Source organism: Balaenoptera acutorostrata, chromosome 3, assembly GCF_949987535.1.
Source record: "Balaenoptera acutorostrata chromosome 3, mBalAcu1.1, whole genome shotgun sequence".
NCBI classification, from domain to species: Eukaryota; Metazoa; Chordata; class Mammalia; order Artiodactyla; family Balaenopteridae; genus Balaenoptera; species Balaenoptera acutorostrata.
The window spans coordinates 73,631,583-73,659,264 of NC_080066.1; the positions used below are offsets into that span (position 1 = coordinate 73,631,583).

Consider the following 27,682-nt stretch of genomic DNA (forward strand, 5'->3'; position numbering starts at 1 on the left):
TTTCCTGCATTCTGTGAGCTGCTCTAGCAAATTAATAGAACCCAAGGAGGGGGTCATGGGAACCTCTGATTTATAACTAGTCGGTCACAAGTAGGGGTAACAATGTGGACTTGCGACTGGTGTCTGAAGTCCAGGGAAAGGGTCATAGGAACCCTCAATCTGTAGTTTGTTGTTGAGAAGCATAATGCACAAAGTAACAACCTGGGCTTGTGATTGGTGTCTGATGTGGAGGGTGGTCTTGTGGGACTGAGCCCTTACCCTGTGGAATCTGATGCTATCTCTGGGTGGACAGTGTCAGAATTGAGTTCAATTGTAGGACACCCATGGTGTCAGAGAAGTGCTTGTTAGTGGTGTGGTGGGAAAAAAAAACCTCCACACATTGTAAATAGTGATTAGGACACATTTACTTATGAATTCTTAAAGGATGTATTTAGTTTTACTGAAAACCTTAGAGACCAATGCAGAACAGATTATATAAGTATAAAGTTAGAAAAATAATTTGTCTTCCAGTCTGTCATAAGCATTTTTTCCCTGAAAACTGCATTATAATTTGAAACTCAACACTTACCTTGGGTAGTTTCTGAATCCAAAACTTTTTAGTGGACTTTTGTTTCTTCTTGCACTTGTGGCACATATATAACTCTGTCTCATCAAGTTCTTCTAAGTCGGTAAAACTGCGAAGACAATCTAAAACCAAATTGATTTTGGCAGCATTAAAACAGGATGTCTTTTATAGAGGCAGTGTACTGTAGGAAGAAAAGACTATGAACTTTGAAGCTGAACAACTCAGCTTCATATCTCAGCTTTATTAGCTATATGACCTTGGAAGAGTCAGTCTTTCTCAGTTGCAAAATGCAGACCAAAAAAAAAGTCTACATTGAAGGACTGTTGTGAGGAAGAGAAATAACATGTATAATGTGCCTGGCATCATGTCTGATAATCTGATGATGATCAATTCATGACAGATGGTATTATTGTAGTTGGGTTTACTATTATTAGTAAAAGAATTAATCTGGATAATTCTGATAAAAATGGTTCCCTAATGAAATCAAGGTTCAAAGAGCAATTTTCTCTCAGTATCTTACATAACAAAGGACAAAGCCCCAAGTTCATAAAAATGTCAAGTTTAGCTCATTTTCGCAGTGATAACTTAATAAACATACACTACAGAAGGCTGCATTATTGACCTTCCTATTGTATCTCCAGTGAATCCTTTGCTTCACACACTACTCAGAATCCCCTAGATCAACCACAGCTGTATTTTTTTCTTTTAAAGATTTAACTGTGTAATCTGGGATTTGGTAAACTTTGGCCCCAAGCCAAATCCAGCCACCTGGTTTTGTAAATAAAATTTGGAACATAACCACACCCAATCATTTATATACTCTGTGGCCGCTTTTACACTCCAACAGCAGAACTGAGTAGCTGTGACGTAGACCTTATTTGCTGTAAAGCCTAAAAAAATTACCATCTGGCCCTTTATAGAAAAAGTTTGCCAAATCTTGGCAAAATTAGTAATATATTCAGAAGTCCATGTATCAATAAAATGTATGTATTGTTCTGTGAGAATAAATATTTTTTTAGAGAAGAATATGAATGCCTATGTACTCACCACTCCAGTAAGGAAATGGGCTCTCTCTAGTACTTGAGGAGCCAGAGTTTATGTGAATGGCATCCCCTAGAGTTGTTCAGGGGGCAGCCTGTGCAGCAGCCCTGTTAAGAGCTTCCTGAGTGCCTCATCCCAATCAACCCTCCCCCAACCCCAGAAGTAGTCATTATCCTGACCTCCGTTTAATCATTTCTTGGCATGTCTTTATATTCCATATATATGCATTTATGCATCTTTAAACAGCATACTGTTTGGTTTGAGAAGTTGGGTCGCAAGCACAAACCTAGCGTATAAGGAAAGGCAACACTCTCGCTGTACTCAGAGTCTCCAAGTCACAGTCAGCCTTGGCACTAGAGAGAGTGTAAGAAAGAGCCCTTCAGGGGAGTTAGTGGGACAAGGTCTAGCAGGGATTAGATGTGGGCCGGGTTCTACACAGGCCAGCATGTAGCCAGAGGCCCATGTACTCTTTTCTTTTTTTAAGCATACTTTTTAAAGCATAACATACTATATTAGCTTCAGGTGTATAATATAATGATTCAATATTTGTATATATTGTAAAATGATCACAATAAATCTAGTTACCTTTGGTCACCATATATGTTTCAAATTTTTTTCTTCTGATGAGAACTTTTAAGATTTACCCTCTTAGTGACTTCCAAATATGCAATACAGTATAACCTATAGTTAGCATGCTATACATTACATCCCTGTGACTTTAAAAGTGCAAGTTTGTACCTTTTGACCCCCTTCACCCATTTTACCCACCCTCCACCCCGATTCTGGCACCCATCAATCTGTTCTCTTTATCTATGAGCTTGTTTTTTGTTTGTTTTTGTTTTTTAGATTCCATACATAAGTGAGATCATATGGTATTTGTCGTTCTCTGCCTGACTTATTTCACTTAGCACAATGCCCTCAAGATCCATCCATGTTGTCCCAAATGGCAAGATTTCATTCTTTTTCTTTTTGGCTGCGTTCGGTCTTCGTTGCTGCACGCGGGCTTTTCTCTAGTTGTGGTGAGCGGGGGCTACTCTTCGTTGTGGTGCACGGGTTTCTCATTGTGGCGGCGTCTCTTGTGGAGCACGGGCTCTAGGCGTGCAGGCTTCAGTAGTTGCAGCACGTGGGCTCAGTAGTTGTGGCTCTCAGGCTCTAGCGCACAGGCTCAGTAGTTGTGATGCACGGGCTTAGGTGCTCTGCAGCATGTGGGATCTTCCTGGACCAGGGATCGAACCTGTGTCCCCTACGTTGGCAGGCGGATTCATAACCACTGCGCCACCAGGGAAGTCCAAAGATTTCATTCTTTCTCAGGGCTGAATTATATTCCATTGTGCATGTGAGTGAGTGAGTGAGAGTGTGTGTGTGTGTGTGTGTGTGTGTGTGTGTGTATATATATGTATCACATTTTCTTTACCCATTCATCCATCAGTGGACACTTAGGTTGTTTCCATATCTCGGCTGTTGTAAATAATGCTGCAATGAACATGAGGGTGCATATATCTTTTGAAATTAGTGTTTTTGTTTTCTTTGGATAAATACCCAGAAGTGGAATTGCTGGATCATATGGTAGTTCTATTTTTAATTTTTTGAGGAACCTCCATACTGTTGTCCATAGTGGCTGCACCAATTTACAATCCCACTAACAGTGTATGAGGGTTCCCTTTTCTCTACGTCCTCCTCAACACTTGTTATTTGTTGTCTTCTTGATGACAGCCATTCTTACAGGTGTGAGGTGGTATTTCATTGTGGTTTTGATTTTTATTTCCCTGATAATGATGTTGAGCATATTTTCATATACCTGTTGGCCCTCTGTATGTCTTCTTTGGAAAAATGTCTATTCAGATCTTCTGCCCATTCCTTCAGCTGACTCTTTTTTTTTTTTAATTTATTATTTTATTTATTTATTTTTGGCTGCGTTGGGTCTTTGTTGCTGTGTGCAGGCTTTCTCTAGTTGGCAGCAAGCGGGGGCTTCATTGCGGTGAACGGGCTTCTCATTGTGGTGTCTTCTCTTGTTGCAGTTGCAGAGCACGGGCTATAGGTGCACAGGCTTCAGTAGTTGTGGCATGTGGGCTCAGTAGTTGTGGCTCATGGGCTCTAGAGCGCAGGCTCAGTAGTTGTGGCACACAGGCTTAGCTGCTTTGCAGCATGTGGGATCTTCCCGGACCAGGGCTCAAACCTGTGTCCCCTGCACTGGCAGGTGGATTCTTAACCACTCTGCCACCAGGGAAGCCCCCTTCAGCTGACTCAACGCAGGTTTAAACTATGCAGGTCCACTCATATACAGGTATTTTTAGTAGTAAATACTACAGTACTACATGGTCTGTGGTTGGTTGAATCCATGGATGCAGAAGAACTGTGGACATGAAGGGCTGACTATAAATTATACGTGGACTAACCCCCTCATTGCTCAAGTGTCGACTGCAATCAGATTGTTTTTTCTGCTATTGAGTTGTGCAAGTGTTTTATATATTTTGGATATTAACCCCTTATCGGATATATGATGCAAATTCAGTAGGTTGCTTTTTCATTTTGTTGATGATTTCCTTTGCTGTGCAGAAGCTTTTTAGTTTAATGTAGTCCCACTTGTTTGTTTTTGTTTTTGTTGCCTTTGCTTTTGGAGTCAGATCCAGAAAATCATCACCAAGACTGAGGTCAAGGAACTTACTGTGTATGTTTTCTTCTAGGGATTTTAGGGTTTCAGGTCTTACATTCAATTCTTTAATCCATTTTGAGTTAATCTGTGTGTAAGATAGTGGTCCAGTTTCATTCTTTTACATATGGCTGTCTGGTTTTCCAAACACCATTTATTGAAGAGATGGTCCTTTCCCCATTGCATATTCTTGGCTCCTTTGTCATAACTTAACTGACCATGTATGCATGGTTTATTTCTGGGTTCTCTATTCTGTTCCATTGATCTATGTGTCTCTGTTTGTGCCAATACCATACTGTTTTGATGACTGTAACTTTGTAGTATAGTTTGAAATCAGGGAGCATAATACCTCCAGCTTTGTTCTTTTTTTCTCTAGTTGCTTTGGCTATTTGGGGTCATTTGTTATTCCATACAAATTTTAGAATTATTTGTTCTAGTTCTGTGAATAATGCCATTGGTATTTTCGTAGGGATTGTACTGAATCTGTAGATTGTCTTGGGTATTATAGTCATTGTAACCATTGATGCTTCCAATCTGTGAGCACAGTATATCTATATCTTTCCATCTGTTTGTGTCATCTTCAATTTCTTTTATCACTGTCTTGTAGTTTTCCAAGTACATGTCTTTTATTTTTATTAATTTTTATTGGAGTATGGTTGCTTTACAATGTTGTGTTAGTCTCCACTGCACAACAAAATGAATCAGCCATACATATACAGATATCCCCTCCCTTTTGGACTTCCCTCCCATTTAGGTAGAGTTCTCTGTGCTATACGGTATGTTCCCATCAGTTGTCTCTTTTATACATAATATCAATGATGTATATGCAAGTACACGTCTTTTACATCCTTGGTTGGATTTATTTCTAAGTATTTTATTCTTTTTTGATGTGGTTGTAAATGGTATTGTTTTCTTAATTTCTCTTTCTGATAGTTCATTATTAACATATAGAAATGCAACAGGTTTTTGTATGTTGATTTTGTATCCTGCAACTTTACTGAATTTGTTTAATTCTAACAGTTTTTTGGTGGAGTCTTTGGCATTTTCTATATATAATATGTCATCTGCAAATAGTGACAGTTTCACATCTTCCTTTCTGATTTGAATGCCCTTATTTCTTTTTCTTGCCTAACTGCTCTGGCTAGGTCTTCGAATTCAACTATGTTGAATAAAAGTGACATAAGTGGGCATTCTTGTCTTGTTCCTGATATTAGAAGAAAAGATTTCAGCTTTTCACCATTGAGTATGATGTTAGCTGTGGACCTGACATATATGGCCTTTATTATGTTGAGGTGTACTCCCTCTATACCCACTTTGAGAGTTTTTATCATAAATGGATGTTGAATTTTCTCAAATCTTTTTCTGCATGTATAGAGATGATCATATGATTTTTATCCTTCATTTTTGTAAATGTGGTATATCACATTGATCAACTTTGCAGATGTTGAACCATCCTTGCATCCCTGAAATAAATCCTACTTGATCATTGGTATATGATCCTTTTAATGTACTGTTGAATTGGGTGTGCTAATATTTTTTTGAGGTTTTCTGTGTTTATGTTCATCAGCGATACCAGCCTGTAACTTTCTTTTTTTGTGGTGTCCTTGTCTGACTTTGGTATCAGGTAATGCTGGCCTTATGAGTTTGGAAGTGTTCCCTCCTCTTCTGTTTATTGGAAGAGTTTGAGAAGGATTGTATTCTTCTTTGAATGTTTGGTTGCATTCACCAGTGAAGCTGTCTGGTCCTGGACTACTGTTTGTTGGGAAGCTTTGATTACTGGTTCAATTTCCTTACTAGTAATCAGTCTGTTCACATTTCCTGTTTCTTCATGATTCAGTCTTGGTAGGTTGTATGTTTCTAGGAATTTATCCATTTCTTCTATATTGTCCAATTTGTTGGCATATAATTGTTCCTAGTGGTCTCTTATGATCCTTTGTATATCTGTGGTATCAGCTGTAATGTCTCCTCTTTCATTTCTGATTTTATCTATTTGAGTCCTTTTTTTTTAATAGTTTTTAATATGTTTTTATTTATTTGGCCACGCCACGTGGCATGTGGGATCTTAGTTCCCCAACCAGGGATTGAACCATGCCCCCTGCAGTGGAAGCACGAAATTCCAACCACTGGACTGCCAGGGAATTCCCAGTCCTCTCTCTTTTTTGCTTGGTAAATCACAGCAAAAGGTTTGGCAACTTAGTTTATCTTTTCAGAGAATAAGCTCTTAGATTTATTGATTTTTTCTGTTGTCTTTTTTGTCTCTAATTCATTTATTTCTGCTCTGATCTTTGTTATTTCCTTCCTTTTAGTAACTTTGGATGTCATTTGTTCTTTTCTAGTTCCTTGAGGTGTAGAGTTAGGTTATTTATTCGAGATTTTTCTTGTTTCTTGACGTAGGCATTTATTGCTGTGAACTTCCCTCTTAAAACTGCCTTTGCTGTATCACATAAGTTTGGTATGTTGTATTTCCCTTTACATTTGTCTGAAGGTACTGTTTGATTTCTCCTTTGACCTACCGGTTGTTCAGTAGCAAGTTGTTTTCATCTCCACATGTTTGTCATTTTTCTAATTTTCTTCTTGTAGTTGACTTCTACTTTCATACCATCATGGCTGGGAAAGATGTTTGATATGATTTCAGTCTTCTTAAATTTATTAAGACTTGTTTGGGAATTCCCTAGTGGTCCAGTGGTTAGGACTCCATGCTTTCACTGCCAAGGACCCAGGTTCAATCCCTGGTCTGGGAACTAAGATCCCATGGGCCACACGGTATGACCAAAAAAAAAAGACTTGTTTTGTGGCCTTACATATGATCTACCTGGGGAATATTCCATGCGCACTTGAGAAGAATGTGCATTCTGTTGCTTTTGTATGGAATGTTGTGTATATATCTGTTAAGTCTATCTGATCTAATGTGTCATTTAAGGCCAATGTTTCCTGATGGATTTTCTGTCTGGACGATCTATGCATTGATGTAATTGGGGCATTAAAGTCCCCACTATTTATTGTATTGTTGTCTATTTCTCACTTTAAGTTGGTTAATATTTGCTTTATATAGTTAGGTGCTCCTATATTGGGTGCCTAAATATTTACAAATGTTACATCCTCTTGTTGTATTGACCCCTTTAGCATTATATAATGCCCATCTTTGTCTCTTATTACAGTCTTTGTTTTAAAATCCATTTTGTCTGATATACCTATCCTAGGTTTGTTTTGGTTTCCATTTGCATGGAATATATTTTTCCATCCCTCTACTTTCACTCTGTGTGTCCTTATATCTGTAGTGAGTCTCTTGTAGGCAGCATATAGATGGGTCTTGTTTTTTTAACCCATTCAGCTGCTCTGTCTCTTGATTGGAGAATTTAGTCCATTTTAAGTAATTAATGATAGATATGTACCTACTGCCATTTTGTTAATTGTTTTCTGGCTGTTTTGTAGTTCCTCTCTGTTCCTTTCTTCTTCTCTTGCTCTCTTCCTTTGTGGTTTGATGACTTTTTTTTAGTGGTATGCTTAAATTCCTTTCTCATTATCTTTTGTGTATTTACTGTAGGTTTTTACTTTGTGGTTACCATGAGGCTTACATATTATATTTTAGACTTACAACTTATAACAATCTATTTTAAGTTGATAAGTTCAAACGCATTCTAAAGCTCCATTTTCCTCCCGCCCACATTTTATGTTTTTGATGTCACATCTTTTTTTTTTTAAACATCTTTATTAGAGTATAATTAACGTCACATCTTTTTATCTTGTCTATCTCTTAACTATTGTATAGTTATTTTACTACTTCTGTCTTTTAACCTTCATACTAGCTTTCTAAGTGATTAATCCACTACCTTTACTATATATATTTACCTTGAACAGTAAAATTTATATTTTATGGTTTTGTTACTAATTAGTGCCCTTTATTTTCAGCTTAAAGAAGTCTCTCTAACACTTCTTGTAAGGTCAGTATAGTGGTGATGAACTCCTTTAGCTTTTGCCTGTCTGGAAAACTCTATCTCTTCTTCAGTTCTGAATGATAAACTTGCCAGGCAGAATATTCTTGTTGGAAGTTCTTTTCTTTCAGCACTTTGAATATATTGTGCTACTCCCTTCTGCCTGCAAAGTTTCTGCTGATTCTCTCCTTGTTTTTAACTTTTGACACTTTATGTGTCCTGATGTGAGTTTTCTATCTCTTTATTGAAGTTCTCACTGTTGTTCATCCATTCTTCTCCTGAGATGGTGAGCATCTTTATGACCATTATTTTGAACTCCTTATCAGGTAAATTACTTATCTCTGTTTAATTAAGGTTTTTTTCTGAGGTTTTATCTTGTTCTTTCACTTGGAACATAGTCCTCTGTTTCTTCATTTTGCTCGACCCTATGCATTGGATACAACAGCCACCTCTCCCAGTCTTGAAGGAGTGGACTTTGTGTAGGAGATGAACCATATTGCTCAACCATGCCCTAGCTCTTGGTTGTCTCTCAAAGCTTTGTGATTGTCTAAGCAGCCGCCTATTTTATTTTTAATAGTTCCCAGTAGTTGAAGGTGTGCCAAGACCTCTCAGTGTCCCAAAGGGAAGAATCTCAGGCAGCAGCTTTTAAAGTATGCAAATATATACAGGCCTATGGGACTGCAAGCATAAGTTTCACTAGCCACCAGAGCTGGAGGTGTCCCTCCCACCAGAGTCAGAAAATTGGGGTCCAGACGAGGGTATAAACTCCTTTCTGGGAGATACCAGTGAGCTGTGGCAAGGCAGAGGGAGAGTGCAAAGATGACCTCCCTGGCCTGTGTTGCCTGAGGGTACCTCTCTAAGCCCCTAGGTGTGTGCCAAACCAGAAGCCTGCCCCTCAGCCCAAAGCTCCAGGATAAGTAAATTGGCCTCTTTTACGGGAAGACTTAGGGTTTTAGTCTGCTGTCCGTGCAGTGCCCTGGAGGTGGTAGCCTACCAAGCACTATCTTCAATGGTTAGAGTCCTGTGGGACCCAGGAACACAAGTCCCTCCCCCCTGGCCTCCAGAGACAGGCAATCAAGGGGCATCCCATGGGCTGCAGTCACAAAAAATGGGGCACCAGACATGTGTAAGAGCTCCCCTTCAGGAGATACTGCAACTGTGGAGCATGGCAGAGGAGAGGACAGCACCCATCCTCCAGGTTCTCTGGAACGGATTATAGTCAGCCCTTAGGTGTGTGTCTAATTAGAAGCCTACCGCTCAGGCTGCAGCTATGATGATAAGCATATAGGCCTCTTTCAGAGAAAGGCGGAGCTCCTAGGTCTGTTGCTTCTTGCTGTGCCTGGAGAGTGACAGCTGTTTAAGAGCTCTTTCTCCATTGCTTACAGTCCTCTGGGACCTGTGAGCATAAGCCCTGCTGGCCACCAGAGCCAGGTGACATACAGGTGTCCCCCGACAGCAGCTACAAAAATCCGAGTGCCAGACAAAGGGTAGAAGCTCCTTTCTGGAAGATATTGGTGAGCTAGAGCAAGGCTCTAGCCTTGCTAGAACACAAAGGTTGCATCTGCTGGCCTCCACTCCCTGAGAGCAACTCTGTAGGCCCCTAGAACTGTGCCAGACCACATGCCTGCCCCTCAGGCCAAAGCTCCTGGACAAGCAAAGTCTCAGAAAGACTGGGTATGTTTCTCTGTTTTCTATGCAATGCTGTGGGGATGGCAGTCTGCCAAGAACTGTCTCTCCATTGTTATAGTCTCATGGGATGCAGGAATGAATGTAAGCCCCGCTGGCCTCCAGAGCCGGGTGATAAAGGGGCATCCCCTGATGGGAGCTGCCCAAACTGGGGCACTGAATGCATGTGAAAGTTCCCCTCCAAGAGATGTTGGTGCTCTGGAGTATGGCAGAGCAGAGCCTGAGGATGGTGCCTGCTGTCTGGGGCAAAACAAAACAGGAGTGTAAAGATGGTACCAACCCAAAGCAGAACACACACGCGAACGAAACGCGGCACCTGCAGGTTTTACCAAGGCAAAGGGAGAGCATGAAGATGGCAACCACCAGCCTCCATCCCTGGAGGGTATCTCAGCAGGCCCCTGCCCCTCAGGCTGATGCTTTAAGGTTAGCAAATAAGCCTCACATAAAGTCTCGGTGCTTTTCAAAGGCCTGCTTCTGCATGGGACCCTAAAGTGAGTGAGTCTGTGCACAAGCCCTTTAAGAGCCATTTCTAAGTCTCGTGGGTCTGGTGGATGCAAGCCCTGCTGGTTTTCGAAGCTGTTTTGAGGCCTCACCTCTCAAGTTCAGGTCTTAAAAGTTGGGGTCCCTGGTGAAGGGAGAAGCTCTGGGTTTTGAGTTCCCTCCCTATGTGGGTTGCTGCCCTGGGTGTGGGCTTATGGTGAGATTGTCTCAGCCTCTCCTACCCACTACAATGTGGTTCCCTTCTTACTTGCCCAATGTGCAGGAGTCGCTGTTAGTTTTTAGGGTTTTTTCAGAGCAAATTGTTCCTTATGTAGCTGTAGATTTGGTGTGTCCATGGAAGGAGTTAAGCTCAGGATCTTCCTATGTCACCGTCTTGAGCTGGAATCCCCATGCATTCTTTTTTTCTTCTTCTTTTTTTTTAATTGAAGTATAGTCAATTTGCAATGTTGTGTTAATTTCTGCTGTACAGCAAAGTGATTCAGTCGTATGTATATATACATTCTTTTTACATTCTCTTCCATTGTGGTTTATCATAGGATATTTAATATGGTTCCCTGTGCTATACAGTAGGACCTTGTTGTTTATCCATTCTATGTATAAAAGCTTACATCTGCTCACCCCAACCTCCCACTCCATCCCTCCCCCAACACTCTCCCCCTTGGCAACCACAAGTCTGTTCTCTATGTCCGTGAGTGTGTTTCTGTTTTGTAGATAGGTTCATTTGTGTCATATTTTAGATTCCACATATAAGTGATATCATATGGTATTTGACGTTCTCTTTCTGACTTACTGCATTTAATATGATAATCTCTAGTTACATCCATGTTGCTGCAAATGGCATTATTTCATTCTTTTTATGGCTGAGTAATATTCCACTGTGTATATGTACCACATGTTTCTTATCCATTCATCTGTCGATGGACATTTAGGTTGTTTCCACATCTTGGTTATTGTGAACAGTGCTGCCATGAACATAGGGGTGCATGTATCTTTTAGGATTAGAGTTTGGTATGGATATATGCTCAGGAGTGGGATTGCTAGATCATATGGCAACTCTATTTTTAGTTTTTTAAGAAACCTTCATACTGTTCTCCATAGTGGCTGCACCAACTTACATTCCCCCCACCAGTGTGGGAGAGTTCCCTTTTCTCCACACCCTCTCCAGTATTTGTTATTTGTACAAGTTTTTAATGATGGCCGTTCTGACAGGTGTGAGGTGGTACCTCATTGTAGTTTTGATTTGCATTTCTCTAATAATTAGTGATGTTGAGCATCTTTTCATGTGCCTATTGGCCATTTGTATTTCTTCTTTGGAGAAATGTCTATTTAGGTCTTCTGCCCATTTTTCAATTGGGTTGTTTTTTTGTTGTTGAGTTGTATGTACTGTCTGTATATTTTGGAAATTAATCCCTTGTCGGTTGCATTGTTTGCAAATATTTTCTTCCATTATGTAGATTGTCTTTTTGTTTTGTTTATGGTTTATATTGCTGTACAAATGCTTGTAAGTTTGATTAGGTCCCATTTGTTTATTTTTGTTTTTATTTCTATTGTCCTGGGAGACTGACCTAAAAAATCATTGGTATGATTCCCTGCAGGCATTCTTGACTATACCTTTGCTCCCTGATCCCAATACCTGGAATGTACATCCCACAACTGCCTCTCCTCAACTCAACTTTTCACGTTTTGGTTTTTTTTTTGAGCCTTTCCCAATCTCCAGGGGAAGTGACCCTTCCCTCTTAACCTTGTCCTAATAGATTTCTTTAATACTACACTGCCAACTTGCTATTTTATCTCAAGGATGGTTCCTAGGAAAGGGTGTATTGTTTTGACCTTTTATTTCCTGAAGCAAGTAACAAATATTAAACTTAGAGTGACGCTGCTCTTAGGGACCTCCGAAGTTACACATCTCTAGCTACAAAGAGCACTGACTATGCCACAGACTGGCTTGTACTATGAATCCCTTTAGATTGATCACTATGGTCTTGTAATCTCTGAAGCTAAAATTATGAGAACTTCCATCAGCAAGTATTTGTTGCATCGTGTGAAAAGCTGTAACCTTGCAGGGAAGGAGGGGGAGGTGGGGAATGGGATTAGACATAGGAAAGAAAAATATAATTTTCCACATTTAAAAATCAGCATGTAAACACTCAATAAACTAGGAAAAGAAGGCAACTTCTTTAACATGATAAAGGTCACATATGAAAAATTCAAAGCAAACATCATACTGAATGGTGAAAGACTGAAAGCTTTTCCCTAAGATTAAGGAACAAGACAAGGATGCTTTTGCCACTTCTATTCAACATAGTATTGGCAATTTTAGCCAGAGCAGATAGGCAAGAAAAAGAAAAGGCATTAAAATTGAAAGGAAAAAGTAAAATTATCTGTTTGCAGATAATACGATCTTTTATGTAGAAAACTCTAAAAATAAAAAAAACTAACTTCTAGAGCTAATATACCAATTTGGTAAAGTTACAGGATACAGAATCAACACACAAAAATCAGTTGTTTTTGTACACTAACAATAAACAACCCAAAAAGAAAATTAAGACAATCTCATTTACAATAGCATTTTTTAAAGGAATAAAATACTTAGTAAAACATTTAACCAAGAAGACAAAAGATTTGTACTGAAAACTACAAAACACTCCTGAAAGAAATTTTATAAAGACCTAAATAAATGGAAAGACATCCCACGTTCATGGATTGGAAGACTTTATATTGTTAACATGACAATACCACCAATAGAAGTACAAAGATTCAATGCAATTTCTGTAGAAATCCCAGTGGCATTTTTTTGTAGAAATAGAAAAAGCCCATTCTAAAATTCATATGGAATCTCAAAGAATCCCAAATAGCCAGAACAATCTGAAAAAGAACAAAGTTGCAGGACTCACACTTTTCTGATTTCAAAACTTACTACAAAGCCATAGTGTAGTACTGACATAAAGTTAGTTTTCAGGGTTTTTTCAGAGGAAATTGTTCCATACGTAGCTGTAGTAGTGACATAAAGTGAAAGAGAATAGAGAGTCCAGAAGTAAACCCTCAAATATATGGGCAATAGAATTTTGACAAGAGCAACAGGATCATTCAATGGGGAAATGACAGTCTTTTCAACAAATGGTGCTAGGGAAACTGGATATCCACATGCAAAAGAATGAAGTTAGACCCTTACCTAATACCATATATAAAAATTAATTCAAAACTCTTAGAAGAAAATATAAGGGAAAAGCTTCATGACTTTGGATTTGACAATGATTTCTTTGATATGATACCAAATGCAGGGGCAACAAAAGAAAAATTAGATAAACTGGACTTTGTCAAAATTAAAAACTTTTGTGTATCAAAGGACACTAACAACAGAGTGAAAAGACTAACCACAGAATGGGAGAAAAATATTTGCAAATCATGTCTCCAGTAAGGGATTAATAGATAAAATATATAAAGAACTCCTACAACTCAACAACAAAAATAAACCACTTGATTCAAAAATAGGCAAAGGACTTAGACATTTCCCCAGAGAAGATATACAAATGGCCAAATAAGCACATCATTCAACATCATTAATGATTAGTAAAATGCAGTTCAAAACCACAATGAGATACCACTTCACACTCATTATGATGGCTATTATTTTAAAAAAACCTGAAAAATAACAGGTATTAGCTAGAATATGGAGAAATTAGAATCCTCATGCATTGCTGGTGGGAATGTAAAATGGTGCAGCCACTGTGGAAAACAGTTTGGCAGTTCCTCAAAAAGTTAAAGAATTACCATATGATCTAGCAATTCCACTCCTAGGTATACACTCAGAAGAACTGAAAGCAGGGACTCAAACAGATATTTGTACACTTACGTTTGCAGCAACATTCTTCATAATAGCCAAAAGGTAAAAGCAACCCAAAGTTACATCAACAGATTAATGGATAAACAAAATGTGGTATATATGTACAATGGAATATTATTCAGTCTTAAAAAGGCAGGCAATTCTGATACATGCCATAATAGGATGAACCTTGAAAACGTTATGCTAAATGAAATATGCCAGTCACAGAAGGATAATAGTATGATTCATAGAATGTAGAATAGAGGTACCAGGGCTAGGGAAAGAGGAATAGGGAGTTACTGTTTAATTGGTACATTTTCTGTTTTGGATGATTTTTAAAGTTCTGGAAATAGTGGCGATGGTTGCATAATATTGTGAGTTTACTGAATGCTGCTGAATTGTACACTTAAATTATTAACCTGGTAAATTTTACATGTATTTTACCAGCATAAACAAACTTTTTTTTTAAAATAAGTGAAAATCAATATCTGCCTGAAACTTTCATAAGCAAATAAACAGAGTAGGCAAGAATGATGACTCTGAGATGCTCGGTCACTCAGCTTCCCCGCCCCGTTAACCAGGTGGTGGTATGATTTGCTAGCAAGACTTCCATGCCCCACGTCTCCCCAGCCACATAACACTGAGAAGCAGAAACAACTTGATGGTGGGGAAGCATCTTTTTCCCATATTTAACCTGCATTGAACCACTTTCCTGTGTATGGAAGCATGCAGTCATTCAGAGGGAGTTACTAATGAGTTAGTAGGTGGCACTGTGAAAGTCTCCCTTGATAATTATTTAGACCCTCTAATTTCAGGAATATGATACCCTTACAAATGTTGAGATTATTGAAAGAATATATCAACATTTCACAGCGACTCAGTTGCATTTTTGAGACCAAAATGTAAAATGCACAGAAGTACTGGCGTGCTCTCTGGTTTCTTCTCCCTGCTAAGACACGGGTGGGCGCCTCTGCAGCCGCCCTGCAGGACTCCCTCCGTGGGGAGGCCCCGCCCACTTTCCACACACAGGCCTACAACCACAGCATCTGGCCTTGGCCCTGCATCATCCTGCTCCTTTTCTGAAAACAAAGCCCCTCCCTCTAGCAACCGTCCAGTCCTTTTCTTCTCCCCAACACAGTTTCACCTTCCTCCAGCATCTTTTTGCTTTCCAACATTTCCTTCCTTTGTATTTTTCTTCCTCCCTGACTTTTTGAGAGGCTTAAACTTATGGGGTGACCACCAAGTAAGTGGTCCCACAACTGACTTATGTACAAGATAGTGCAGAAGTTCCCTCCTTTTCATGTGAGGCCGTACATGATAAACTAAAATGGAATAGAAGCCATGAAAGGCCCATCAGACAATTCACAGGCAAGCAATACAAGCTGAGCCTAGTTTTTCCAACACTCAGTTTTAAAAATGGTGGCCCCAGCTGCCTCTTGGAGCCCTTTCCCTCTCTGTTCTCACACCTCTCCCTGGCGCTGCCACAGGCCCACGAAGCCCACACCTGCAGCTGTCCCCAGACGATGACAGGCCAGAAAACTGCTGTGCCGGGGGCAGCCGCTAGGGAGTAGTTTCAGTGAAGAAACGACATTATAAATTCTTGCTGGATTTGTAGAGAACTACCCCCACTACCACAATCATCTCCCTATGGGTTTTTTTTTTTAAATTTATTTATTTATTTATTTTTATTTATTTATGGCTGTGTTGAGTCTTCGTTTCTGTGCGAGGGCTTTCTCTAATTGCGGCAAGCGGGGGCCACTCCTCATCGCGGTGCGCGGGCCTCTCACTATCGCGGCCTCTCTTGTTGGGGAGCACAGGCTCCAGACGCGCAGGCTCAGTAGTTGTGGCTCACGGGCCCAGCTGCTCTGCGGCATGTGGGATCTTCCCAGACCCGGGCTCGAACCCGTGTCCCCTGCATTGGCAGGCAGACTCTCAACCACTGCACCACCAGGGAAGCCCCCTCCCTATGGGTTTTAAAAAGCTTCTTTAGTTCTCCTGAAAAGTTAAGGCCTATTTGTAATGGTTTCTATGGGTTAAAAAAATAATAACTCACAACAATTCTAAAGTTCCAACTGCTGCCTTTTTATAAAGCAGCTTTTAAAGGAGTTTTTAAATTAAAATATCCTTAACCATGGTATTTCTGGAAATAAGCTTATAAGAGATGTTCCTTTTCCTCTTTGTGCTCTTTTGAATTGTCCCCAAATTCTACAATAAACATACAAAGAATTTTGCTTCTTTGTTTGAAACATATGCACACAAACATTTCTTTAAAAGGGGGACTGCCTAGATACAGCATCTCCTTGACATTCACAGATTTGACAACTGCCATCTTAACTATTTGAAAAGTCTGAATGACCCCGAAATGTACTACAGTGTAATATTTTGCAGCAGCATGAACGTGAATCTCACCTCAGAGCTCACATGTAGAAGTGAGTCACATGGCTGGTGACCAGTCTACTAGGCACCCATCACTCACACCTCAGCCAGGTTTTGTTGTTCTCTACTTACCTTCATTAAGGATCTGAGAAAACTGCTTAACGTTTTCATTTGTACTTTACTGCATTTCATGAGGGAAAAATATATGTGTGTGTGTTTGTGTGTGTGTGTGTATATATATGTGTATGTATGTGTGTGTATGTGTGTGTGTGTGTATACGCATGCCATGGTGGCTTCTGAAACTCCTAAGATTCTTAAAGGTTTCAGGGCATATATTTCATAAATGTCAGTCTAACGCATTACATAAACTGTTAAACAGTATTCTATAGAGAGCAGGGAATAACACTGATTTGTTGAAGTTACTAGATCACTTTATACACTATATAAATTAAACAAAGCAGTAATTGGGAAGTATGCATAAATAATCCACATTTTGTTTTACTCCCCCAAAACAAATATATAAAGGTGATACAATAAGTAAAAAAACCCAAACAATATAAAAGAGATGAAAAATAGTCCCAGTTCCATTTCTTTCTGAATCCCACTACCCACTAAGATAGTCACTGTGAACAGGTGTACGCTGCTCAAGAATTTTAATGCACGTATTTTTTTAATATTATATAAATGGAAGAATTCATGGAATAATGCTATATATATACTTCCATGGATAGTGTTTGACTCTACAATATTTTGTAGCTTTCTTTCTGTGGCCTAGCTGTTGATCAGTTTTATCTTTCTTAAATGTTACATAGCACAGTGTATTAAACCAATGCCCTACTGGTGGACATATAAGTTATTTCTGATTTTTTGCAATAGCAATGTTTCCATGAATATCTTTTACATATGTTACTGTCCACGTTCACAAATGACATTACTATGTCTAAAAAAAAAGCCCATTAAAAATGGTGATCACTACCCTCTGAAAACAACTGTACTAATTTATACTCCTAACACCAATATATGAGAGTGCCCACCTTACGAAACTTTCACTAACAATGCATATTATCTGTCTTTATCATCTTGACTAATTTTGCTTTACTTACACTTTCTTGAATATAAATGAGACTTAGTATTTTTCCAGATGTTAAACTGATTATGTGCATTTCTTTCTTATTCATATATTTTGCCCAAGTACTTTTTTTCATATATGTTACAAATATTAGTTTCAAGTTTATCATCTTTTCTACTTTGTTTATGGCATCTTTTACCATTATACAGTTAAATTTATGAATTTCTAGCCTTCATGATATACTTACAAAGCTCTCTCCTACAACACAATCAAAAAGATGTTTTACTATAATGTCCTTGTGGTTTTATTTTTCACACTAAATCTTGAAGTCTCAAATTAATCTGGGAAAACATATGAGTTAGGAATGAAATTAATGATTCCCACATAAATTTTCATTTACACTAACACAACTCATTGACTAATTTCTTATTTTCTCCACTAATTTGAAGTGTCTCCTTTGCCACATAGTAAATTCCCATATACATAGTACTTCTAGGACACTACCTATGTCATCTCTGTCCTGCTCCATTATTTTTGTTTTAAAACTTTTTTAGTTCCTCTTAAGAATATCTGCTTATAGAAGAAATTCTGAACTAATTAGAATAAATTTAAGGAGTAATTTGGGGGAAAACTACATCTCTATCATACTGGGTCTTCCCATCCAAGAATATGACATGGCTCTGTTAATTCTGGCTTTTTCTGTCCTTTTTTAAAGTTTCATAATTTCTTCATCTAGGTCTTGCATATTTCTCAGTAAATTTATCCTCAAGTACTTTTGAGTTTTTAATACAACTGTGAATAGGATCGTTTGCTATGTATAAGAAAGCAGTTGTTTTTTGCCTATTTTTCTACTTGGCCATCTTACTAAGCTTTTTAGCTCCACATTAAGCACTTATTTATCAAATCAATATCTGTTTATTTTTTGTTAACTGAGGGCTAGAAAAGCAGGTCTCCTGCGTTCCAGAGATAGCTAGGGCTAAACATTCTTTCATAATTTCCAACTGATTCTCTTGAAATGTTCTAGGTATGTAATAATTTAGTCTTTTTCCTCTTCACTACTTATTCTTATTTCCTTTCCTTGTCTACTGCCTTGTCCCACAGCAGCAGTCCTCCTGGCTGTTTCCTGACTGTAATGGAAAGTCATTAGTGCTTCACTATTAACTGTGATGATCACTGACAGCTTTTGATAGATAATCCTCAACAAGTTAAGAAAACATGTCTATTCTTATTATAATAGGGCTTTTTTTTTTCTTCTTTTAATCAGTCATGAATTTGCAATTTTATCAAAACCTATTTGGGCATTTTGATTTTTCTTCTCCCAATAAATTATACTTTCTAATATTAAATCAGTCTTGCATTATTGAAATAAATCCTACTTGATCTCTGTATATTACTGTTTTAGGACACTACTGGGTTCTATTTGCTAACATTTTATTTAAGATTCTTTAATTTATAGTATTAGTAAGATAAAGCTACATTTTTTTCCCTTTCGGATGGTATCTTTGTTAGGGTTTAGACATGGGGTTATTTTAGCCTCTCATACACCCTCTTTCAGTTAAATGATTTCAAATGACAGTGATCTTTCTCACCATCACCTTTCCTTTTTATATGAAAACTAACCTTGACAATTACAGATCCAAAAAGCACATAAGTAATTCTAGCCAAGTAGATGTCTAAGCATGTTAAAAGCAAGACTTATCAGGTAATCACACATCTCCATCCCCATTTAATAAACACATGTGTATTACTCAACTAAAATTCATCACACTATGGACTGTCCAAGAAAAACGACTGCCCTTAATTGATATTAGTGGTAAACAAAAAGAGAATGATGAAGCGTTACCACACCCCATCATATACTTCTTAAAGCTGACGTAAGCTATTTATTTGTTTATTTTTCACTGAAGTGTATTTGATTTACAATACTGTCTGGGTTTCAGGTGCACAGCAAAGTGATTCAGTTATACATACGCATATATCGATTTTTTCAGATTCCTTTCCCTTATAGGTTATTACAAAATATTGAGTATAGTTCCCTGTGCTATACAGTAGGACCTTGTTGGTTATCTACTTTATATATAGTAGTGTGTATATGTTAATCCCAAACTCCTATTATAATTTATCCTTTGCCCAGCTTTCCCCTTTGGTAACCTTAAGTTTGTTTTCTATGTCTGTGGGCCTATTTCTGTTTGGTATATAAATTCATTAGTATCTTTTTTTTTTAGATTCCATATATAAGTGATATCATATGGTATTGGTCTTTCTCTGTTGGCTTACTTCACTTAGTATGATAATCTCTAAGTCCATCCATGTTACTGCAAATGGCATTATTTTATTTTTTATGACTGAGTAATATTCTACTGTATATATATGTACCACATCTTCTTTATCCATTCCTCTGTTGATGGACATTTAGGTTGCTTCCATGTCCTGGATATGGTAAATAGTGCTGCAGTGAACACTGAGGTGCATGTATCTTTTCAAATTATGATCTTCTCCAGATATATGCCCAGGAGTGGGATTGCTGGTCATATGGTAGTTTTAGTTTTACTTTTTTAAGGAACCTCCATACGGTTGTTCATAATGGTTGTAACCAATTTATATTCCTACCAACAGTGTAGGAGGTCTCCCTTTTCTCCACAACCTCTCTCCAGCATTTATTGTTTGTAGACTTTTTGATGATGGCCATTCTGACTGGTGTGAGGTGATACCTCATTGTAGTTTTGATTTGCATTTCTCTAATAATTAGTGATGTAAGCATCTTTTCATGTGCTTTTTGGCCATCTGTATGTCTTCTTTGGAGAAATGTCTGTTTAGATCTGCCCATTTTTTGATTGGGTTGTTTGGTTTTTTTGTTATTGAGCTGCATGAGCTGTTTGTATATTTTGAAGATTAATCTCTTGTCAGTTGCTTCATTTGCAAATATTTTCTCCCATTCTGAGGGTTGTCTTTTTGTTTTCTTTATGGTTTCCTTTGCTGCACCGAAGGTGTTAAGTTTAATTAGGTCCCATTTGTTTATTTTTGTTTTCATTACTGTAGGAGGTGGATCCAAAAAGATTTTGTTGCAATTTATGTCAAAGAGTGTCCTGCCTATGTTTTCCTCTAGGAGTTTTACAGTATCGTCTTACATTTAGGTCTTTAATCCATTTTATTTTTGTGTATGGTGTTAGAGAATATTCTAGTTTCATTCTTTTACACATAGCTGTCCAGTTTTCCCAGCACCACTTATTGAAGAGACTGTCTTTTTTCCATTATATATTCTTGCCTCCTCTGTCATAGATTAGTTGACCATAGGTGCATGGGTTTATCTCTGGACTTTCTATCATGTTCCATTGATCTGTATTTGTTTTGGGGCCAGTACCATACTGTTTTGATTACTGTAGGTTTGTAGTATAGTCTGAAGTCAGGGAGCATGATTCCTCCAGTTCTGTTTTTCTTTCTCAGGATTGCTTTGGCTATTTGGGGTCATTTGTGATTCCATTAAGATTGTAAAATTTTTTGTTCTAGTTCTGTGAAAAATGCCATTGGTGGGCTTCCCTGGTGGCGCAGTGGTTGGGAGTCTGCCTGCCAATGCAGGGGACACGGGTTCGAGCCCTGGTCTGGGAAGATCCCACATGCCGCGGAGCAGCTGGGCCCGTGAGCCACAACTACTGAGCCTGAGCGTCTGGAGCCTCTGCTCCGCAACAAGAGAGGCCGCGATAGTGACAGGCCCGCGCACCGCGATGAAGAGTGGCCCCCACTCGCCGCAACTGGAGAAAGCCCTCACACAAAAAAAAAACGAAGACCCAACACAGCCAAAAATAAACATAATTAATAAATAAAAATTTAAAAAAAAAAAAAAAAAAAAAAAAATGCCATTGGTAATTTAATAGAGATTGCATTGAGTCTGTAGATTGCCTTGAGTAGTATAGTCATTTTGATAATACTGATTCTTCCAATCCCAGAATGTGGTATATCTTTCCATCTGTTTGTGTCATGTTCAGTTTCTTTCATCAGCGTCTTATAGTTTTTGGAGTTATAGGTCTTTTGCCTCCTCAGGTAGGTTTATTCCTAGGTACTTTGTTCTTTTTGATGTGATGGTAAATGGGATTGTTTCCTTAATTTCTCTTTCTGATCTTTGGTTGTTAGTGTATAGGAATGCAAGAGATTTCTGTGTATTAATTTTGTATCCTGCAACTTTACCAAATTCACGGATGAGCTTTAGTAGTTTTCTAGTAGCATCTTTAGTATTTCCTATGTATAGTATGTCATCTGCAAACAGTGACAATTTTACTTCTTTTCCAATTTGGATTCCCTTTATTCTTCTCTGATTGCTGTGGCTAAGACTTCCAAAACTATGTTGAATAAAAGTGGGGAGAGTGGACATCCTTGTCTTGTTCCTGATCTTAGAGGAAATGCTTTCAGCTTTTCACCATTGAGTGTGATGTTAGCTGTGGGTCTGTAAATATATGGCTTTTATTATGTTGAGGTAGGTTCCCTCTAGGCCCACTTTCAAGAGTTTTTATCATACATGGGTGTTGAATTTTGTCAAAAGCTTTTTCTGCATCTATTGAGATGATCATATGGTTTTTATTCTTCAATTTGTTAATGTGGTGTATCACACTGATTGATTTGAGGATATTGAAAAATCCTTGCATCCCTGGGATAAATCCCACTTGATCATGGTGTATGACCCTTTTAATGTATTGTTGGATTTGGCTTGCTAGTATTCTGTTGAGGATTTTTTCATCTATGTTCATCAGTGATATTAGCCTGTAAGTTTCTTTTTTGTGGTACCTTTGGTTTTGGTTATCAGGGTGATGGTGGCCTCATAGAATGAGTTTGGGAGTGTTCCTTCCTCTGCAGTATTTTGGAATAGTTTCAGAAAGATAGGTATTAACTCTTCTCTAAATGTTTGATAGACTTTGCCTGTGAAGCCATCTGGTCCTGGACTTTTGTTTGTTGGAAGTTTTAAAATCAGAGTTTCAATTTTTGGTACTTATGATAGGTCTGTTCATATTTTCTGTTTCTTCCTGGTTCAATCTTGGAAGTTTGTACCTTTCTAAGAATTTGTCCATTTCTTCTAGGTTGTCCATTTTATTGGCATATAGTTGCTTGTCTCTTATGATCCTTTGTATTTCTATGGTGTCCACTGTAACTTCTTTTTCATTTCTAATTTTATTGATTTGAGCCCTCTCCCTTTTTTTCTTGATGAGTCTGGCTGAAGGTTTATCAATTTTGCTTATCTTCTCAAAGAACCAGCTTTTAGTTTCCTTGATCTTTTCTGTTATTTTCTTCATCTCTATTTCATTTATTTCTGCTCTGATCTTTATGATTTCTTCTACTAACTTTGGGTTTTGTTTGTTCTTCTTTCTCTAGTTGCTTTAGGTGTAAGGTTAGGTTGTTTACTTGAGATTTTTCTTGTTTCCTAAGGTAAGATTGTCTTGCTATAAACTTCCCTCTTAGAACTGCTTTTGCTGTGTCCCGTAAGTTTTTTATCATCTTGCTTTCATTTTCATTTGTCTCCAGGTACTTTTTGACTTCCTCTTTGATTTCTTCAGTGATCCATTGGTTGTTTGATAGCATACTGTTTAGCCTCCACATGTTTGTTTTTTTAGTTTTTTCCTTGTAGTTGATTTCTAATCTTACAGCATTGTGGTCAGAAAAGAAGCATGATATGATTTCAGTTTTCTTAAATTTACCAAGGCTTGCTTTGTTGCCCAACATGTGATCTATCCTGGAGAATGTTCCATGTGCACTTGAGAAGGTGTATTCTGCTGCTTTCAGATGGAATGTTCTATAAATGTCAATTATGTCCATTGGGTCTAATGTGTCATTTAAGGCCTGTGTTTCCTTATTTATTTTCTGTCTGGATGATCTGTCCATTGATGTAAGTGGGGTGTTAAAGTCCCCCACTATTATTGTGTTACTGTCGATTTCTCCTTTTATGGCTATTAGCATTTGCCTTATATATTGAGGTGCTCCTATGTTAAGTGCATATATATATTTACAGTTGTTTTATTTTCTTGGATTGATTCCTTGATAATTTTGTAATGTCCTTCATTGTCTCTTGTAACAGTCTTTAAAGTCTATTTTGTCTGATACGAGTATTGCTACTCCAGCTTTCTTTTGATTTCCATTTGCATGGAATAGCTTTTTCCATGTCCTCACTTTGTCTGTATGTGTCCCTAGATTTGAAGTGGGTCTTTTGTGGACAGCATATATATGGGTCTTGTTTTTGTATCTATTCAGCCAATCTGTCTTTTGGTTCGAGCATTTAATCTGTTTATGTTTAAGGTAATTATCAGGATGTATGTTCTTATTGCCATATTGTTAATTGTTTTGGATTTGTTTTTGTAGGTTTTTTTTCTTCCCTTCCTCTTTTGTTCTCTTCTCTTGTGATTTGATGACTATCTTTAGTGTTGTGTTTGGACTGCTTTTTCTTTTTTGTGTGTGTCTATTATAGATTGTTGGTTTGCAGCTACACTGAGGTTTTGATATTGCAGTCTATATATATATATACAGGATTAAGTTGCTGGTCTCTTAATTTCAAATGCATTTGTACTCTCCTCTTCTCACAATTGCTGATTTTGATATCTTGTTTGTGGTTTGATGATTTCCTACCTTTACTGTATGTTTACCTTTATTGGTGAGCTTTCCCATTCGTAATTTTCTCATTTCTAGCTGTGGCCTTTTCCACCTAGAGAAGTTCCTTTTGCATTTGTCATAAAACTGGTGTTGCTGAATTCTCTTAGCTTTTGCTTGTCTGTAAAGCTTTTGATTTCTCTGTTGACTATATGGGGATTCCCTTATATGTTATTTGTTGCTTTTCATGTGTTGTTTTTAATATTTTCTTTTTGTCTTTAATTTTTGTCAATTTGATTAATATGTGTCTTGGTGTGTTCCTCCTTGGGTTTATCCTGTATGGGATTCTCTGCACTTCCTGGACTTGAGTGTGTGTTTCCCTTCCCACGTTAGGGAAGTTTTTGGCTATTATCTCTTCAAATATTTTCTCAGGCCCTTTCTCTCTTCTCCTTCTGGGACCCATATAATGTGAATGTTGGTACATTTAATGTTATCCTGGAGGTCTCTTAGACTGTCCTCATTTCTTTTCATTCTTCTTTCTTTATTCTGTTCCACAGAAGTGATTTCCACCAGTTTGTCTTCCAGCTCACTTGTTCGTTCTTCTGCCTCATTTATTCCACTATTGATTCCTTCTAGTGTATTTTTCATTTCGGTTATTGTATTGTTCATCTCTTATTGTTTGTTCTTTAAAGCTTCTAGCTCTTTATTAAACATTTCTTGTATTCTCTTGGTCTGTGCCTCCATTCTTTTTCCAAGATCTTGGATCAACTTTACTGTTATTACTCTGATTTTTTTTTTCAAGTAGATTGCCTATCTCCACTTCATTTAGTTGTTCTTCTGGGGTTTTGTCTTGTTCTTTCACCTGGAACATATTTCCCTGCAATCTCATTTTATCTAAATTTGTGTGTTTGAGGTCTCTGTTCCCCAGGCTGCAGGACTGTAATTCTTCTTGGTTCTGGTGTCTGCCCCCTGGTGGGTGAGGTTGGCCCAGGGGCTTGTGCAGGCTTCTTGGTGGGAGGGACTGGTGTCTGCCCTCTGGTGGGTGGAGCTGGGTCTTGTCCCTCTGGTGGGCAGGGCCATCTCAAGAGGTGTATTTATAGGTGGCTGTTGGCTCTGGATGACTTTAGGCAGCCTGTCTGATGATGGGTGGGGCTGTGTTCCCACCCTGTTGGTTGTGTGGCCTGAAGCATCCCAGCACTGAAGCCTGTAGCTGTAGGCTGTTGGGGGGGTCAGGTCTCTTTGCCAAAATGGTGACCTCCAGGAGAGCTCACACCAATTGAGTATTCCCTGGGGTGTCCGCCACCAGTGTCCTTGTCCCCACAGTGAGCCACAGTTGACCACCGTGTCCCCAGGAGACCTTCCAAGACCCTCAGGTAGGCCTGACCCAGGCTCCTATGACTGCTTTGCCCTGGGTCCCAGTGCATGTGAAACCTTGTGTGCGCCCTCCAAGAGTGGAGTCTCTGTTTCCTACAGTCCTATGGAGCTCCTGCACTCAAGCCACCCTGGCCTTCAAATCCAAATGCTCCGGGGACTCCTTCTCCTGATTCCAGACCTCAAGGCTGGGAAGCCTGATGTTGGGCTCAGAACTCTCACTCCTGTGGCAATCTCTGTGATATAATTATTTTCCAGTTTGTAGGTCACCCACCCACTGGATATGGGATTTGATTATATTGCAGAAGCGCCCCTCCTACCGTCTCATTGTGGCTTCTTCTTTGTCTTTGGGTATAGAATATCTTTTTGGTAGGTTCGAGTCTTTTTTGTTGATGGTTGTTCAGCAGTTAGTTGGTGATTTGGTGTTTTTGTGAGAGGAGGTGAGCTCAAGTCCTTCTACTCCACCATCTTGTCACCAGCCTCTCCCTCATTCTTAAGCAGAAGTTGAGCCCTCACAGGCAAATGTCTTTGATGCTTCATCATAAAAGATAATTGCCACTGCATGCTTCTTTGTCTCTCGAGACAGCCTGGTTATATTTTTGATGTTGTATAGTTCAGTTACCTTATGAAAGTTTCTGAAATGTGCTGCCTTTCATCTGGAAATTTTTCTAGCCCTCTGGGTCCTTTACTAGGCGCCTTCTTGAAAACCACGAGCATCATCTGAAAATCCCGTTTTGTTGCATTTCGCAGATACTGCATGGTTTAGAAATTCTAAAGCTGACAGTAAGCTCTTTAACAAAATGAAGTCTGAGAATTCAAAGGAAAGCCAGCTGAGAATACAGGAAACATGTTTCCAGCCAAACCCTCAACACCTCAGGATGGTCTGGGCCCCCTGATGCTAATACCAATCTTTATCAGATTTCAAGGAGTCTATGCCAAGAAAAATACTACTTGGGATGTGAGGCAAATTCCATTTGCCACTATTCTTGTTTATAGTACCAGTCAACCACCTAAGTAAGCTGTGTCATACACTCTCCTGGATGGTCTCAAGAAAGGAACATCTCTCAGTATTAGGGCATTAAGTTTAAGTGGAATGTTACAGAGGTAATAAGAACCATGTATGACCAATTCAGGAGGGGTGGGGGGAATCAGCACTGAAGGAAGGAGGAAAGAAACCTGAACAAATGAGTGTCTCTGGGTCTTCCAATCAGTCAAAAATCATCTGGACTAACGGTTTTGTTAAACATGAGAAATTATTATTCAAATATATACCCACATATATATATTGAGGAACAGTATTTTTTACTACATTAATATTATTAGTGTTCTTATTGATATTTTAAGATGAAGTCAATCTAATTTAGATTATATAATTTGAGGCTCTTTAAAAATTTAACTTTCACTGATTTCCTCTCTAAATGATCAAATAATATTTGTTTTATGCTTGTTAGCCTGTATTCACATGCCATAAATATAAAGGGAAAATGATCTGACAGACACTTGCTATCAAGTATACTGTGATATTTTCTTAATCAATCAATCTCAAATAGGCCAAAACAGTTTTAGAGAAACATACTATAGCCACATATTTTAGGGGGAAGTGGCGTGGATGGGGCTTCCTTAAATTTATTCTGTACTCCTGTTCAAAAGAGACAGTCAATCAACACTGTTGTATAGGTGGTGAACAAACTAAAAGCATCTACAAAGTGTTTTCATATACATTTTACAGGATAATTTGATTCTACAGCAGCACCGTCTAATAGAACTTTCTGCAACAGTGGAAATGTTCTGCATCTGTGCTGACCACTACAGTAGCCACTGGCCACATGTGGCTACTGAGCACTCTAAATATGGCTAGTATAACTGAGCAACGGAATTTGAAATTTCACTTTGATTAATTTAAATTTTAATGGGCACATGTGACTTCATGGTTGCATATTGGACAGTAAAGTTTTAGACCAACAGAATCTTCTGTTTTGTAAGAAAAGTTTACATTATATGTATATTAATCATTATGACAATACTCCCTAAAACGTTTAGTGAACATGTAATTCAGGGTAGAAACTTTTTATTTTCCTTCACTGTAGAGGTACTTAATAACAGA

The 27,682-nt window shown here is 38.4% G+C and overlaps 1 protein-coding gene across 5 annotated transcripts in view; it reads right to left on the reverse strand.

Annotated features, from left to right (window-relative positions):
• USP3 (ubiquitin specific peptidase 3) overlaps positions 1–27,682 on the reverse strand; it is a 228,129-nt gene that overhangs the window by 5,784 nt on the left and 194,663 nt on the right. For all 5 annotated transcript variants that reach the window (XM_057543776.1, XM_028166965.2, XM_057543775.1 and 2 more), the window contains one exon: positions 569–687. In XM_057543776.1, coding sequence (XP_057399759.1) covers positions 569–687 — 119 coding nt within the window. The remainder of the gene's footprint in view (positions 1–568; positions 688–27,682) is intronic.